This window comes from Sinocyclocheilus rhinocerous, unplaced genomic scaffold, assembly GCF_001515625.1.
Source record: "Sinocyclocheilus rhinocerous isolate Xijiao unplaced genomic scaffold, SAMN03320098_v1.1 scaffold262, whole genome shotgun sequence".
Lineage (NCBI taxonomy): Eukaryota > Metazoa > Chordata > Actinopteri > Cypriniformes > Cyprinidae > Sinocyclocheilus > Sinocyclocheilus rhinocerous.
In genome coordinates this window covers 694,946-709,765 of record NW_015641038.1, presented here as the reverse complement: position 1 = coordinate 709,765, position 14,820 = coordinate 694,946, and the positions used below count along the sequence as shown (strand labels likewise).

The window sequence follows — 14,820 nt, the reverse complement described above, 5'->3', positions numbered from 1 at the left end:
AACACAGATATCAACGTGTGTCGCCTGTGCGCGCGCGCTATCAGCACCCGGGTGATGACGAAATAAATGACTGCTCATATTCCAGCATACAGCACTCGCATTGAACAAGAGTGAATGGTTTGTCGGACAAAATCTGAAACTTTGTCCACGTTTAAAAAATTTTTTTTTTTATTGCTGTTGTTGTAATGCACTGGGAAGCCAGAATGCGCATCCATCAACAGAAACATACATTAGCAGAACCCTGTTTGTTTTACGTGTTATTTATAGCAAACCATATTACAGATGCGTTGTCAGATTTTGATTGAACCGCGGTCCTAGCGCGTGCCGAACCGTGTGTGGAGAACCGGTTCGATTTTTTTCCGCGAACCGTTCCACCCCTACTGAGTATATAACTATATAGTCCTTTTCATAAAGCAGTTAAACTAACAAAAGCAACGAAATGTATTGAGGCTACTTAAGGTGATGTTATTTAAATATTTACACAAATACAGCATGCAGCAGTGTTTTCAGCACCGCTTTTCAGTGATAATCTCCAGCAACACACTAAAATAAATTGTTTTATCTGAGTTATGAATGTGAGTTTGCCTTGTGAATCGAATATAAGAAGCACAGTGTAATGCCAAATATTGGCAAGAAAACATGTTTCATGTGTTATCTCACATAATCATCACATTTTACTGCTAGACAAGCACATAGTGCAACTATAGTCTGGTTCATGAGCAAATGACTCTTCTGAGCTGTTTTTTTTTTTCAGTGAATCATTTAAAAAACTCGAGATACCAGTTTGAGTCAGTGTGATGAATTCTTCACTGAATGAACTAACTCAATCATCTGATCGGTGTGGAAGCCCTAGTTATGTTTACATCTCACCATTGTTTTTTTGTTTGTTTTCGCCATGTAATAAGAAATAAAAAAGGTTTTGTGACTTTTAAAAAAATCTTTATCTTCATTTTTTATCTTTATTTTCATCTTAATTATTTTTTAGATTACTTTCGTCTTTAAATGAAGCAAGACATTCCCACCATCCTAAGTATCATGTACAACTATTTAATGCCATTTCAAACTGTTTTGAGAATGGGCATCTTTGCCTACAGATGGTCAGACGTTCAGTAGCTCTTTAGAGTGATTCAAACCAGTTTGAGTTTGTGAGTCTTTTGACTGATTCATTAAAAGACATTTGTTCATCAACTGGAATACACTGGTCGCACTGTATAATTTCAGCTTGTGTTATTGGCATGCTACATGCAAAAACAAAGACTGGGCCCAATCAAAATTATCCAGCAGCACCATGTTATTCCATCACATTTAATTTTTGTCTCAGGCAAAATCTAGTTTCTGTTGCTGTGGCGCTACAGATGCACATGCACTACACTACACAGTGAATACAACTGATCACACTATTCTGTGAGTTTGCTTACATTACTGGCTTTACAGCTCTGCACACTGAAATAATGACATATAATGTGGCATAAGATGAGTTTTGTCATGCTACACAGGTAGTTGTTGGGAAAAAAAACCTCTGCTACATCATTTTGAAAATAGCTGTGCTGTTACACTATTGAAAAATGTTATGTCAGTGATGTTCTGCTCACCAGTGCTGCATATTAAAGGGGTCATATGATGCTTTTTTAAAGATCATTATTACTGAAACCACGCCTTCTTTCTTTGCATGAACGTTTGGGCGGCATTATTCAAATATTTTCACATAGTGAGGTAGATATGTGGGGGCGTGTTAGAACGAGCCGTTTTAGGGGGGCGTGGCAGAGTCTTAACTTTGATAAAGAATATCTCTTTGGTTTTGAGACTTTAGTCTTTGCAACTTCAGGGATCTTATCTATGCACAATCAGCTTGTAACACTCCAAAGAGAAAGGAAAACTTGAAATCACATCATATGACCCCTTTAACAGCTCAATAACTGAAAATGTTTATTTCCATTTTTATCACAGAAACTCAAACAGAAGAACCAGCAGCTGAAGATGATTATGGACCAACTCAGAAACCTCATCTGGGAGATCAACTCCATGCTGGCTGTCAGGAGCTGAAACACACACACATATGCGTGTGCACAGTCATACACTGTTGTACATACACTGCCTGTATTCGCTGCATTCATGAGCTGTTTTCAGCGGGACACGTAAGACAGATGCAGGAAAGAGCAGCGAGGCACAAAATTGAGAGAAGGTAGGAAGCGAAACGAGGACTGGACTGAAGAAATTCTGCTACATTCATAACACACGGTTGAAATACCAATTCGGTTCAGCTGTCTTGGATTCAATTTTCAACCTGATGAACATTAGGTCTGAGCAGTCTGCTCATTCACTCAGATATGCTTTAAAATGAACCTTTTACGCAAGTATACTCATATTTTGCATGAGCGATGGCTGCTATTTACGGTTAAACTGTATAGTATAGTTATAGTTCAATCATAACTTACAGAAAAATATTGTATGAAACGTATTGCATATTAGTGTGGTGTTAATATATCTATTAAGTATAAACATATACCAATGCTTGTCCAATGTGACTTCTATTTAAAAAAAAAAAAAATCAAGAACAAATGGTCTGATTTTAATATTAGATATAAAAGCATCCTATTCAAAAAGAAAATAAATGCACAGCTGTCTACAGTAACTGCACAATCAATAGTGCTCAATTCCAGCATGTACGGTTCAATATACCTTACATTATTTGTAATCCCTAATCTGTAACCTCTAATCGGAAAAAAAAACATGCAAGTCATGTCGTTATAGCATCAAATATGACTTTATTCATTTTCTTATAAATCATTCATACAAAATTGGCATTTTGCAATTTCTTTATCACCTCTATAAAAAGTCCTCTGTTAATTACTGGGATGAAGGGTCAGGACAGGAGGGAGCAAAACAAACAGCTCTGAACAAAAATAACCCAAAACAAATCGGTATTTACTCATAAATAGTCTAAAGTGGTCATGCAAGTCTGGTTAACAGCCTAACGTGAGCAATACAGTCGAGTGTTTAACAGATGCTGTGAAACTTTAGTGTCCGCAGATGACGCAACTTTATTTGAAAGATTTTGCTGCTTCTGTCCCATGTGACAGCGGGGGTCACAAACTCAACTCAGTTGAATCAAAAGGCACAATCAGGGAGAGATCAGTGATGTTTTTGAGCATGACTCCATATTGCTTATTGCTAATCACAGAACATAATGTAAGATAAATCAGATGCTAATTTGACCAGTTAGCCTCGAGACAGGATGATTTCGACAGAACGAAAAAGTATAGAAACAATGCAAGAATCAGTTTGCTAACGACAACATAATACAATTGCATGAGTTTAAATTTGCCAAGATTCTTTGGTGATCTTGCAAGTGTGTAGTGATAGCAGCAGCATTCAACAGGCCAATTTCAAATGAATGGCTTTGTCACGTTAAGCTGGGTAATTAAAATAACATTGGCGTCAATGCAAACACCTATCAGTGTGTCGTCTGCACACATGCTGTGCACTGACAAGGGCCTTGGGCAGATCTGGACATATCATGAGCCCTGATGACAGTGTTGGCAAGGGCATCGTGACAGGATGGGATGCACATATTAATCAAAACAGACATCTGATGCACACATCTACCTGCTAAAATCATCTTGGATGCATCATCCTATATGTAATTGTGTAGATCCAGCTGTATGAACAAGGATTATGTACATTGTATTTGAAGTGTACATAATTGGCTGATGAAATTGTGCGAGGCCAGACATTAATTGTGTGATATGACATCATAATGACAATCATAGGTATAAATGCTGGACATACATTTTTAAATTAGATGATTTGCTGAACTTAAAACTTAACCAGATGTGTGCCGTTTGTTAAAAAAAAAAAAGACAGAAAAGGATGACAAAGACAACTAATTAACTAATGAACATTTTATGCAACTGTTAAGAGGGCAATTATAGTAGAAGCTTTCAGGGACTTGAAATTAATTCACATACTTGTATAACAAGATTCAAGCAAGCACCTAAACGTTAATGTCAAGATGGACATTTTAAAATTTCATTCAGGCCAGTTCATTCGGATAATGTCAGATGAATCACAGGAGCATTACGGCAAATTTCTCAGACCTTTAACTCATGATTCAATGTCAAATAGCTTATTAAAATACAATGCACAACAATTGAAGTCTGAAACTCGGGTTCCTAAACATTCAGTGTCAGGTATGCATTTCAATTTCAGCGTGGGCTGACCATGATGGGGGATAACAAAATATGTAGTGTACATCATGTCACAGCATCAACCGCATTCTGATGCATTATGTGCAGAAAACATGAAAAGGAAAAAAAAGGCTTTGGCTCACAGCTGGCACATTTTAAGTCCAGTCACCTTCACAAAAGGCCACTAAAGCACGGCACTCCTTCAAGTCATCAGACATTCAAGTACCTGTGAGCGGAGACTGACAACATGCTCCACTCTAACTCTGGAAAACAGTGAAACAACACCCAAAGTCTTGAGAGCCGTTCCCTTGATATGAAATCAACAAGAATGGATGTACATTTTGATGGAATAGAAGCATACTTGCCACTTTCTAGGGGACATAAATTTGCCAGGTGTCCATTTGTGGCTGAGTGAGTTTTATATGCGAAGGAGTCGCATTTAAAATAGGAGGCCGAAGGGGAGAATTGAGGCAGTGTTCATTGAACTTTGACGGACAGCTCATTTTTCACAGGGACAGGGAAGATAGAGGAGGTGAGAGACGTCTCACTTAAATTACAGCCATAAGTCCTTACAATGCAACCTGTCATGCGCTGATGTCTATGAAAGTTTTCTCACCTAAACAGATGGTGTTACTGCACTGTAAGCTCTGCCTTTGTTTCCATGCTAATTTTTCTCTTGACTATGACAAACATTTTTTTCCAAGTCGGGCTGTTTAATAACATGAAGATTTAGGGATTTCTAGTTATATTTTTTAATACACTTTAAGGTGGATTTGCATGAATTAATTAGGTAGGGAGGGTTTGGCAAGCCACTTAAGGCAACTCATTAGTCTTGGCACCATTTTTGAAAATAAGAAATAAAATACTGCAGGGTGTATACATGGTTTTTATGCCACTAATAAGAGGGACCATCGTTTTTAATGTAATGTTATGGCCCTTTTTTGCACACTGCAATATCTGCGTCTGTGAACTTTTCACCTTCACTGTCTACATCATAGCCTTGAATCACTTCCACTGAAACGAAATGATTATGAAGTCTTTCGAAAAGGAAAAAAACCCTAACACCTCAAACTTGGAAATAAAAGCATGGGCTCAATCGTACACAATCATGGCTCAAGACTAGGGCTGCACGATAAATCGCATGCGATATTTAACGCGCATCTTATCAGTAAAGCCGCTTCTGTAATCAGCGGTAAATCTCCCATCACCTGCGGGCTTTCACATTGAGCAGCATTAACTACACAGAGCCGTTGTTCACTGACGAGCAGCGCAAAACCACGTTCATATTCGCGCGATTTTTTGCGCTGCTCATCAGTGAACAACGGCTCTGTGTAGTTAATGCTGCTCAATGTGAAAGCACGCACGTGATGGAGATTTACCGCTGATTACAGAACCGGCTTTCTGACAAGATGCGCGTTAAATATCGCATGCGATTTATCGTGCAGCCCTACTCAAGACCTTGGAAAGAACTGATTCAGAGAAAGTGATGCTGACATCCGAGGCAGGAGGATGGATGGATGGATCTCGATGTGGCGGGGTGAAGAAGTGCTAACACGAGGATGCGTCCCTCCTGTCTTCCAACAACTCGCTCATGTGCTGGGAAAGAGGAGTTTTTCTGTGGCATTTGTTACCAACCTTGAAACAAAACGAAATCTTCCGAAGAGTTAAAAGTGTGTCACGTGTGTCTGAAGGTCCACAGAGGCCGTCACATCCTGCTGTCTTTGTCCTTTGCTTGTGTGCTGAAGGGAAAACTGAACCACTATGGTCCTCCTCAGCTCTGGTGAGTCTATTGCGGCCCCCTGTTGAATGTCCATCAAGGGGCGCCAGTCTGGTCAGAGCCGCTCAATCTCCCTGTATTTCTTACGGAGGATGGAGACCTGGTCCTTAAACAGAATGGGGTCCAGTCTCATTTGGGAGTGGACCAGTGGCATAACGCCAAACCAGCTGGCGAACTTGTTCATGCAGGTCTGACGCTGGGCAAAGTGGTCCGGGTCCGCCCAACGCGAGGCTCGAGATGACTAAGAGGAACAGATGCACAACGTTAGATGGCTTGCTCAAGCTCATGTAGGTTTAATTATCTACACTTACCTGACCCATCATGGTCTCCTTGTACTGCTTTTTTTGTGTGACCTTGATGGGCGGCAGCTTGGTGACAGCAGACACTAGGAAGTTCATGAGGATGTCCTCACAGTTGGCCAGCTGGTCCACCATGCTCTTCAGGCTACTTGGCAGGAAGTTGGTATACAGGAAGTGGTAATATCTGGAGAAAAGGACAGAATGGAGGGCATGGACATTGTCAAGGACAGGTTGAGACAACCAAATCATAAATTCAAAAGCTCAGTATTGGACTGGATAAGAGATATTGATTTTTTTTTTCGTTAACTGCAAAAAAAACAATATCAGCCTTTTAATAATCAGCCCCAAGTTTCTAGCTTACTACGGAAACTGCAAATCATGTTTTTCTGACACAATTGAACAATTCTACATTTGTGGTGGCAGGTGGTGCCAATCAACTTTACAAAAATAATAATCTGAAAATCTTTATTTAAAATAAATATTATGCATGTTAAATTAAATACAATTACATCATAAAATAATTATATTGGCAAGAAAATAATTTTATATAAATACTTTTGTGATATTTTAAGAAAAATCATGTCCTCATCCTCATGTCTGGGGTGTTACCATGATAGAAACAGATCCTTATATTTGGACTACTTCCTGTTTAAGATCATGATTCGGTTTAATCTGAAGATTATTATAATCGTATTAATATTTACAAAATATCGCCTAGTCTACTTATCGCAATGGTAATCTACATTTTAAAGATGTCTAGAATTATGAAAATTTGTGATGTTACTGCTTTTGATTTTGGACATAACCAGCATATTACCTAACTTTTAGAATGAATAATTCTAATGAATTTCATTAAGCGTTTACTCGACCTATCATATGATCTATCATATACAGTCATTCTACTATGCTGATGTGACATTCAAAATTTCTTATCAACAATGATGAGAATAGTTAATATTGTTGTGGAAACTTTTTTTTTTTTTTCTTGGATGAATATAAATTTCACAAGTACAGCATTTATTTTAAATAAAGTCTTTCCTTTCACTTTTAATCAATTTAATGCATCATTACTGAATAGAAGTTTTCCTTTCTGGCAAAAAAATGACCCCAAACAATTGCAGTAGAAATGCACCGGTGCAAATAAAATGTAACGGGAAGGCACTGCCCTAATTTCCTCCCAGTGAAGCAGCTGTTTCCACATGCAGTACCTGTGGTAAATGGCAGCTCCGGTGAGAACCATGGAATAGTCATTGGTCCATTTGGAGGTGTAACCCCAGCGCTCCTTATTATTGTCCCAGAAATGACTGCGGGCTGGATATCCCACGATTCTCTCAGGGAAACTCTGCCACACCGTGAAGGCAAAGTCCACCTGCAAGGCAACGTTTAGCTCAAGTTAGAAGCTACTTGCCAAACCAGCGGTATAACGAGTTAAAAAGAAGGAATAAAGAATCGAGGATGGTGGCATGAAGGCTCTCTCATGACAAAATCCAGACACAAAGATACACGCACACATACACAAACACGCTTTCAAAGCTGCAGGCTGAGAAGATGCCCTCCTTTTTCGAAGATCAAAGCATTTAAACAAATAATTACTGAAACACATCAAAAGTGTCAGCGGCGGAGCCTCAGCAGGATCTCAAGTCAGCAGTGAATTGAACCACACACATACAGACACACACAAACAGACTAACTATATACACTGAAACCTTGGCGTAACCCCACCGGCAGTACATCCGCCTCACATGTAATGCCAAAGTCTCCAGCTACACAAATGGGGTTATTTGGGAGGGGGAGTTCAAGAAAGAAAGAGTAATTGGAGTTTCCCTGCAGTGTGGTCAAGATAACACATGATTAAAGATCTCCATTTCAGGAAGAAAAGAGCAAGGCACAGGAGGGAAGACAGGTTTAGGAGGTTGACTTCAGCTGTGCGCGTTCACACTGACTCTGCTGCCTCTGATAAGGGATGGCCATTTCTCACTGGCGTACACTGCAGAGTGCCACTAATGCAGGGGACAGAAGAAGCTGAGAGAGGGAGGAACCGAGGGCTGAAGAGGCCATGCTGAGCTGATTATGGGTGGCGGAAGCATGGTGGTTACCAAATCTGCACTGCCAGCTGAAAGGTTGGGGGTTTAATCCGAGAGCGGCTGAGGAGGGAGCGATCACAAGCCTGCTCAAACGATAAGGCGTCTTTCACTTTAAGGAGCTACAGGGTTATGGATCCGACATCTGCCCTATTGTTAGCTGCAATGGATGCTATTTTTAATATAGGGCCAGGAAAGGAGCAGTCTCGTTCCCTGAGGCACACTTATGATGTTATTCAAGTTGTTTTCCAACAAAAACTTCCACCATTTTTCATCTGTTTGATCCATTCAGGGTATTCTGGCTATTGTACTGTACCCATATGTAAATGACCTCTGTTATGACTGGCTAAACTTTCATATATAAAATTATACACATGACCGTCAACAAACAAAAATGTTTAAAAACAATATATATATATATACTGTACATCTGTATTATGTATGTAGTATTTTTAGATTTTATAGCTATTAGCTATAATTATTTTATTTATATAATATATAATTATTACATAATTAAATATATATATATATTCATTATTCATATATTCATTATATATACAATATAATGTAGATCTGCAAAAATTCAATAAATAAAATTTGTACTACTTTATGGATTTAATCTTTGCAAATGTCCGTCACTGACGTTCACATTTCTATGAATGGTGTTTTACTCATGAATGTCATTTTACTTGTTGAGTTTTGATGATAACTATGTTAATTATGTTAATTAAATGTATGTAATGTAAATGTAAATGATTCAAATAAATTAATTTTGTTGAATGTACCATCTTGGTTTGTTTAATAATGATAAACCATAAAAAACAACAACCAAAAAAACCTTTCCCAAAAACAGGGGCTGATCGGTTTCAATCTAAACAAACATTTCAATCAGCTTTGATGATTCCAAATCAAATCTTTGTAAATTAACATCATTAATAACTACAGCTACATTAAATCGCACACATTAACTTCGACAAAGCTAAAATAAAAACGTCTCTGACCTCCTGTCGAAGACCCCAGAAAAGAAAGATGACATTTACAGCCATGAATAGTGATAGAAAATGAAAAAGGAAACTTTCCAGGAGGAAGTGCCGTCTTCAGCAGTGCTGCAGGGCCACAGGCTAACAGAGCTCAGGACGGCAGTCACTCTCACTGCTGATGTGTGAGTCAGAGAGAATTATAGTCCATACCTCAGTGGTTGACAACACAGTGTCCTCATCCAGACTTAACACTGCATCGCTGATGATACTGTCATAGGGCTGAAACCGACTGCTCATGACCTACAGAGAGAAAAGAAATATGTACGGTCAGATTTTATCTAAAGACTTCAGATAGAAAGCTTGTATAAAAGGAAAATGCCTCTCTTCATATTTTTCTCTGTTTGGATTAAACTCCAAATGTTTGGTTACTGTTGTGCATGTGTGGCTGATCACTAATAAGATGCAGAAATTTACAAAACGAGACACACATTGAAGTCCTGTCACAGACGCATACAACAACAGGCCACCCACACACATCCCCTCACAGTGCTTCATAAACATGCAAACATTTCATTTAACTTTTGTCAAAACACATATGGACAAATCAAGCCTCAATGGCACTAAACGTCAAAACAGTGTCAGGAAGTGACAAACGGAGTCATAAATACACAGAAAGAAGACGGTGTCTAAAAGCACAACTAAACAGGAAATAATACACGTGCTTCCCATTGTAAATCCCCCCTCAGTCACACGAGCAGTCTGCTAGCAGTGCCCGCAGGGAACACTCCACATCTAGAAAGCCACAGCCACAATATGAAGGTGAAAGATGAGGCACGTGCAGGTGAGTGATGGCCCCGTGAAGTCAGGATTAAATCTAACGCTGGACATCTCACATCTCTTTCCTTCAAATCCACAGACGCCATAGTGCCGCACCACAAGTTTGAAAATTGAGTTGAGTCATGTTTCAAGTAGATTTCCCTTAGATGCATTTCATGATCATTTTCCGCCACTAATACATTACTACTAATAGCTACAACTAAGAAGTTTTAAACAGAAAATATTTGTGTTTTGACTGTGTCAGCGTCCATTTCATGCACAAAACATGGATAAGCTTGGCTAATTCTGCTTCTTGGCAGAAGAACTTAAACTGGTTTAATTTTTCACATGAGAAAACAACACTGTGAACAGCAAGGTTCAATAACCCAGATTTAGTTACCAAATTTTTTTTTTGGTTTCTGGCTAAATGAAAATGCTAATTTTGGTCTCTGTAAAAAAATTCATTAGGGTGCATCACTTCTAAAATTCCCTACTAAAAAAAAAACAAACAAAAAAAAGTGCCCTTATTTACAATCATATAACAGTGCATGTTTTTGCATGCTTGTTATTCTTAAAAAAAAAAAAAAAAACATTTACAAAGGATAAAAAAAAAAATCTAAAATGTATCTTTTATTAAAATATTCTCTGCCTTTTCCAACTTTTCTGTTGACGCAAGTCAGCTTGCATGGACAGGAAATTTTATATTCACAAAATAGTTTTTCACTATCCAATCTCAATGGCTAAAACCAAGTCCCGCCTTATATTACTTTCCTTGGAATTTTACGCTTCAATCAAATTAAACCAATTCTCAATAAGAAGTTAATGTTGTTTCATGCAGTCCTTAATGAAATCCAGTGCAGCACAGCTGTACCACAGGAAGTGAGTCTGAAAGGCACGGTATTCTCTGTAGGATCTCATATACTGTAGAAATGGGAGTGTTTAATAAGGAAAATGCCTAAAGCAACACTTCATTGTGGCATGGGACCAGGCTGTCAATCACGGCTTAAAAGAGCTGTCTCCTCGTCAGCTAGTCTGGGTGGGAACACACACACACACACACCACTCTGTAAACAAGACCGCCACAAGCCGTACAAACCACAGGCTGACTGGCACTACTTCACTGCTCTCTTCCCTCAGCCAGAGGAAAACTAATCCCTCTCTGCTCCAAACACTGGGAAACAACACTCAACACTCACAGTCCCTCTCTGTTCCACAGCTTTAGCCTACACCAGAAACATCCACACAAGCCCTATGAGCAACTATAAAAGTGCAGGATGTTCTGTTGTGTGTCACGAATATTTTACTGCAATACTTATAAATATAGTCACAATTTTGTGAAAAAGACTTTATCAGGGCAATAACTTTCATTACCAATGAAAAACATTACATATACACTACCGTTCAAAATGTTTTTGAAAGGATTTTCTTATGCTCATCAAGTACAGTAATACTGTGAAATACTAGAACAATTAAAAACCACAATTTTTCTATTTTGAAATGTAAATTTGAGCAGCCATTACTCCATTATTCAGTGTCACATGATCCGGTCACACTTTATTTTAAGGTCCAATTCTTGCTATTAACAAACAATTAATTACGATGTTTGCCTCAATAAACTCCTAATTTGCTGCTCATTAATAGTTAGTAGGTAGTTGTTAAGTTTAGGTATGGGGTAGGATTAGGGATTCTTGCAGAATATGTGCTTTATAAGTACTAATAAACAGCCAATATGTTAATAAAAGGCATGCTAATAAGCAACTAGTTAATAGTGAGAATTGGTCCCTATACTAAAGTGTTACCCATGATCCTTCAGAAATCATTCTATGCTGATTTGATACTCAGGAAACATTTCTTATTAATATCAATGTTGAAATCACTTTCACTGACTTTTACATTAACTGTTCCCTCCTGGTGGAATGACCTGCCCAACTCAATCCAAGCAGCTGAATCCAAGTTGCTTTGACACAATCTGTATTGTTAAAAGCGCTATAGAAATAAAGGTGACTTGACTAAATGTAAATGTAAATGAAAACAATTGTGATGATTGATATTTTTGTGGAAACTGATACATTTTATATAATTCTTTGATGAATAGAAAGTTCACAAGAACAGCATTCATTTGAAATAGATTTTTTTGGTAACATTATAGAAGTCTTTACTGTTACTTTTAATCAATTTAAGGTGCCTTGATGAATAAAAGCATTAATTTCGCTTTGGATAAAAGCGTCTTGTTAAATGACTAATTAAATGACTCTATTGTCATTTTGCATTACTGACACACTATTGTCCTATAGTAATTTCAGCAGCCTTTACTCCAGTCTTCAGTGTCACATGATCCTTCAGAATTCATTCTAATATGCTGATTTTATACTCTGGAAACATTTCTTATTATCAATATTAAAAACAGTTGTGCTGCATAATATTTTTGTGATACATTTTACATGATTGTTTGACGAATAGAAAGTTCACAAGAACAGCATTTATTTTTTAAATAGATTTTTTTGTAAGTTTTTACTGTTACTTTTGATCAAGTTAAGGTGCCTTGATGAATAAAAGCAGTAATAATAAAAAACAAAAATTAGAGTATACATTAAAACCAGCATTCACAAAGTTTCATGCATTTATTTTTTCAATTTATTTTTAGACTTTGTGACACATCTAATGCTGTCATAATGTCATTTGTCAAAAAGTGGAAACAACTTGGGAAACCTTATTGAAATCTCAAAGAAACCGTACTGTATATCACCTTGTTCTCTCCTTCAATTACAATAATGGGCACTGAGGTGGCCGGCCATCGATGCTTGGCAGGTAAAGGCTTGTCACAATTCCACAATACAATAATCTGAGAAAAAACAAAGAAAGAGGTCAGAAACAAAGCAATTTTCAAAACTATGCATTCTTTTGAATTATACAGTACATTTCTTTTACTGAGGCCTCGGGGGCAGAGAGACTAAAATCAGATCCAGTCGCATGTTTCTTTCCAAAGAAAATAAATAATACAAATCATAATATACTGTATTCCATACTTTTATACACAGTCATACTTCATTAAAAAGACACACTTAAACAGCATGCGACAGTAAAATGTATGCCGTGAATGCCAAACATGCCACATTGAAAGGTCTCAGGGACTTCACTCAGGGCTTTCACTCTGTGAAGTTCGCACACATTTCTGTAATTGTTTATCTGGTTTTAGCATTAGCCTGGAATGTCGCAAATTTGGCATGCAATGTCAGTTTCAATTTACAGCTTGTCATAGCCGTGAGGTTTTTTTTTTAAATTCATTTTGTCACTTTCAAGTGTCTTTGAGTGATTACAACTCTGGCTCTGGTTTTACGTTAACACTCATAAATGTTTCATGTGGAACATTTTAAGAGGGGCCCTTCCTCTCAGAGAGTGTCTGTGATTTAGAAGTCAGCTAGTTCACAGAGCGGGGTTAAACAACTCATTAAGAGCACATTTACATGTACAACAAAACAGTGATAGACTATCAAAAAGTTTTAAAAACCCACAAGAAAAATAAATGCATATAAATGAGAATTTAAAATGCTGAAATTATTAGGTCTCTGGTCTCATTTCTTTGGTCTTGACATCAAAACATGAACAGACACGCGCACACTGAATAAGCTGTCAGAAAAGCAATAAAGGCGAGAAAGTAAAATTGGGTAAAGACCTAGGCTTGCTGATCAGATTTAACTTTCCCTAAAAAAAATAAATAAATAATAATAATATTTAAATAGAAAATATTTCAAATGTATTTATATAAAATATTTAAATATTAAATAATTAAATAAAAAATATTTTTTTATTTTATTACATTTTAGTTTTCAGGGCACTTTTTGTTGTTCACGAATACATTGGCAATGGCATCTGGACATGATGCAGGCTCGATGAGAATCTTTATTACACGCAAGGGCTGTTCAAAATGAAAAAGTACTATATTAATGCACTGATTTTAAAATCCTGTTTTAATGCGCTGGTGATATAAACTGCCATCAAGCCTTTTACTTAACCGCATCTTTCATTTCATTAATGCCCAATCGCAGAGTCACGTAGCTCTCAAACCACGGAGCAGAACAATAAATGAAAGCTTGTCTGTCTAATGATATTACATGCAGGAGGATCAGGAGGCCTCTTCAAACTCTTAAGTATTCTATAATCTATAATAAGATCAGAGACATAATTAAACTACTTAATCTCTTCGAAACAAAACAAAGCCTGAAGGTTGGATTTTTTGATAATGCAAACTGCATTCATGGAGGAGCGAGGCAAAGATAGCATGTCAACATGAGTGAAGCCCCGTACTGGGGTGGATGCTAAAGTTCAGTCAACTAGTCATCCAACAACTGAACAATTGTGTAGTGAGAATTATACAAATGATAGCTTAGATATATCCAATTTAGTCTTCAAAAAATTATCCAACTTTATGTTAACATCCCATTAGAAATGTATTAAACTCAAAGCAAGCCTAATTTTTTCCAGGTGTCCAGTTTATTTGACCAGTCGTTCAATCCACAGACTACTTGATTTTGATAAGTCAGGATATCTACAGAGTTTTAAAAAGTCAAATTAAAGACTTTTTACAGTAATTAATAATGTATGTTCAGAAATACCCATACTGTTAATTAAAATCACTTTTACTTAATTAAAGAGGCTAGGGTTAACATTTAACCAAGAGGC

At 37.3% G+C, this 14,820-nt stretch overlaps 2 protein-coding genes across 7 annotated transcripts in view; one reads left to right on the top strand and one right to left on the bottom strand.

The window, feature by feature from the left end:
• Positions 1-4,235, top strand: part of LOC107754270 (mediator of RNA polymerase II transcription subunit 30-like) — a 22,675-nt gene extending 18,440 nt beyond the window's left edge. For all 5 annotated transcript variants that reach the window (XM_016570656.1, XM_016570654.1, XM_016570655.1 and 2 more), the window contains exon 5: positions 1,948-4,235. In XM_016570656.1, coding sequence (XP_016426142.1) covers positions 1,948-2,043 — 96 coding nt within the window. In that variant the 3' untranslated portion in view covers positions 2,044-4,235. The remainder of the gene's footprint in view (positions 1-1,947) is intronic.
• Positions 4,236-5,586: 1,351 nt separating this feature from the next.
• The window catches only part of LOC107754269 (exostosin-1b), a 91,852-nt gene continuing 82,618 nt past the window's right edge, over positions 5,587-14,820 (bottom strand). For both annotated transcript variants that reach the window (XM_016570651.1, XM_016570652.1), the window contains exons 7-11: positions 12,887-12,982; positions 9,535-9,624; positions 7,472-7,632; positions 6,276-6,447; positions 5,587-6,205 (exon numbers count right to left, since the gene is read on the bottom strand). In XM_016570651.1, coding sequence (XP_016426137.1) covers positions 6,020-6,205; positions 6,276-6,447; positions 7,472-7,632; positions 9,535-9,624; positions 12,887-12,982 — 705 coding nt within the window. In that variant the 3' untranslated portion in view covers positions 5,587-6,019. The remainder of the gene's footprint in view (positions 6,206-6,275; positions 6,448-7,471; positions 7,633-9,534; positions 9,625-12,886; positions 12,983-14,820) is intronic.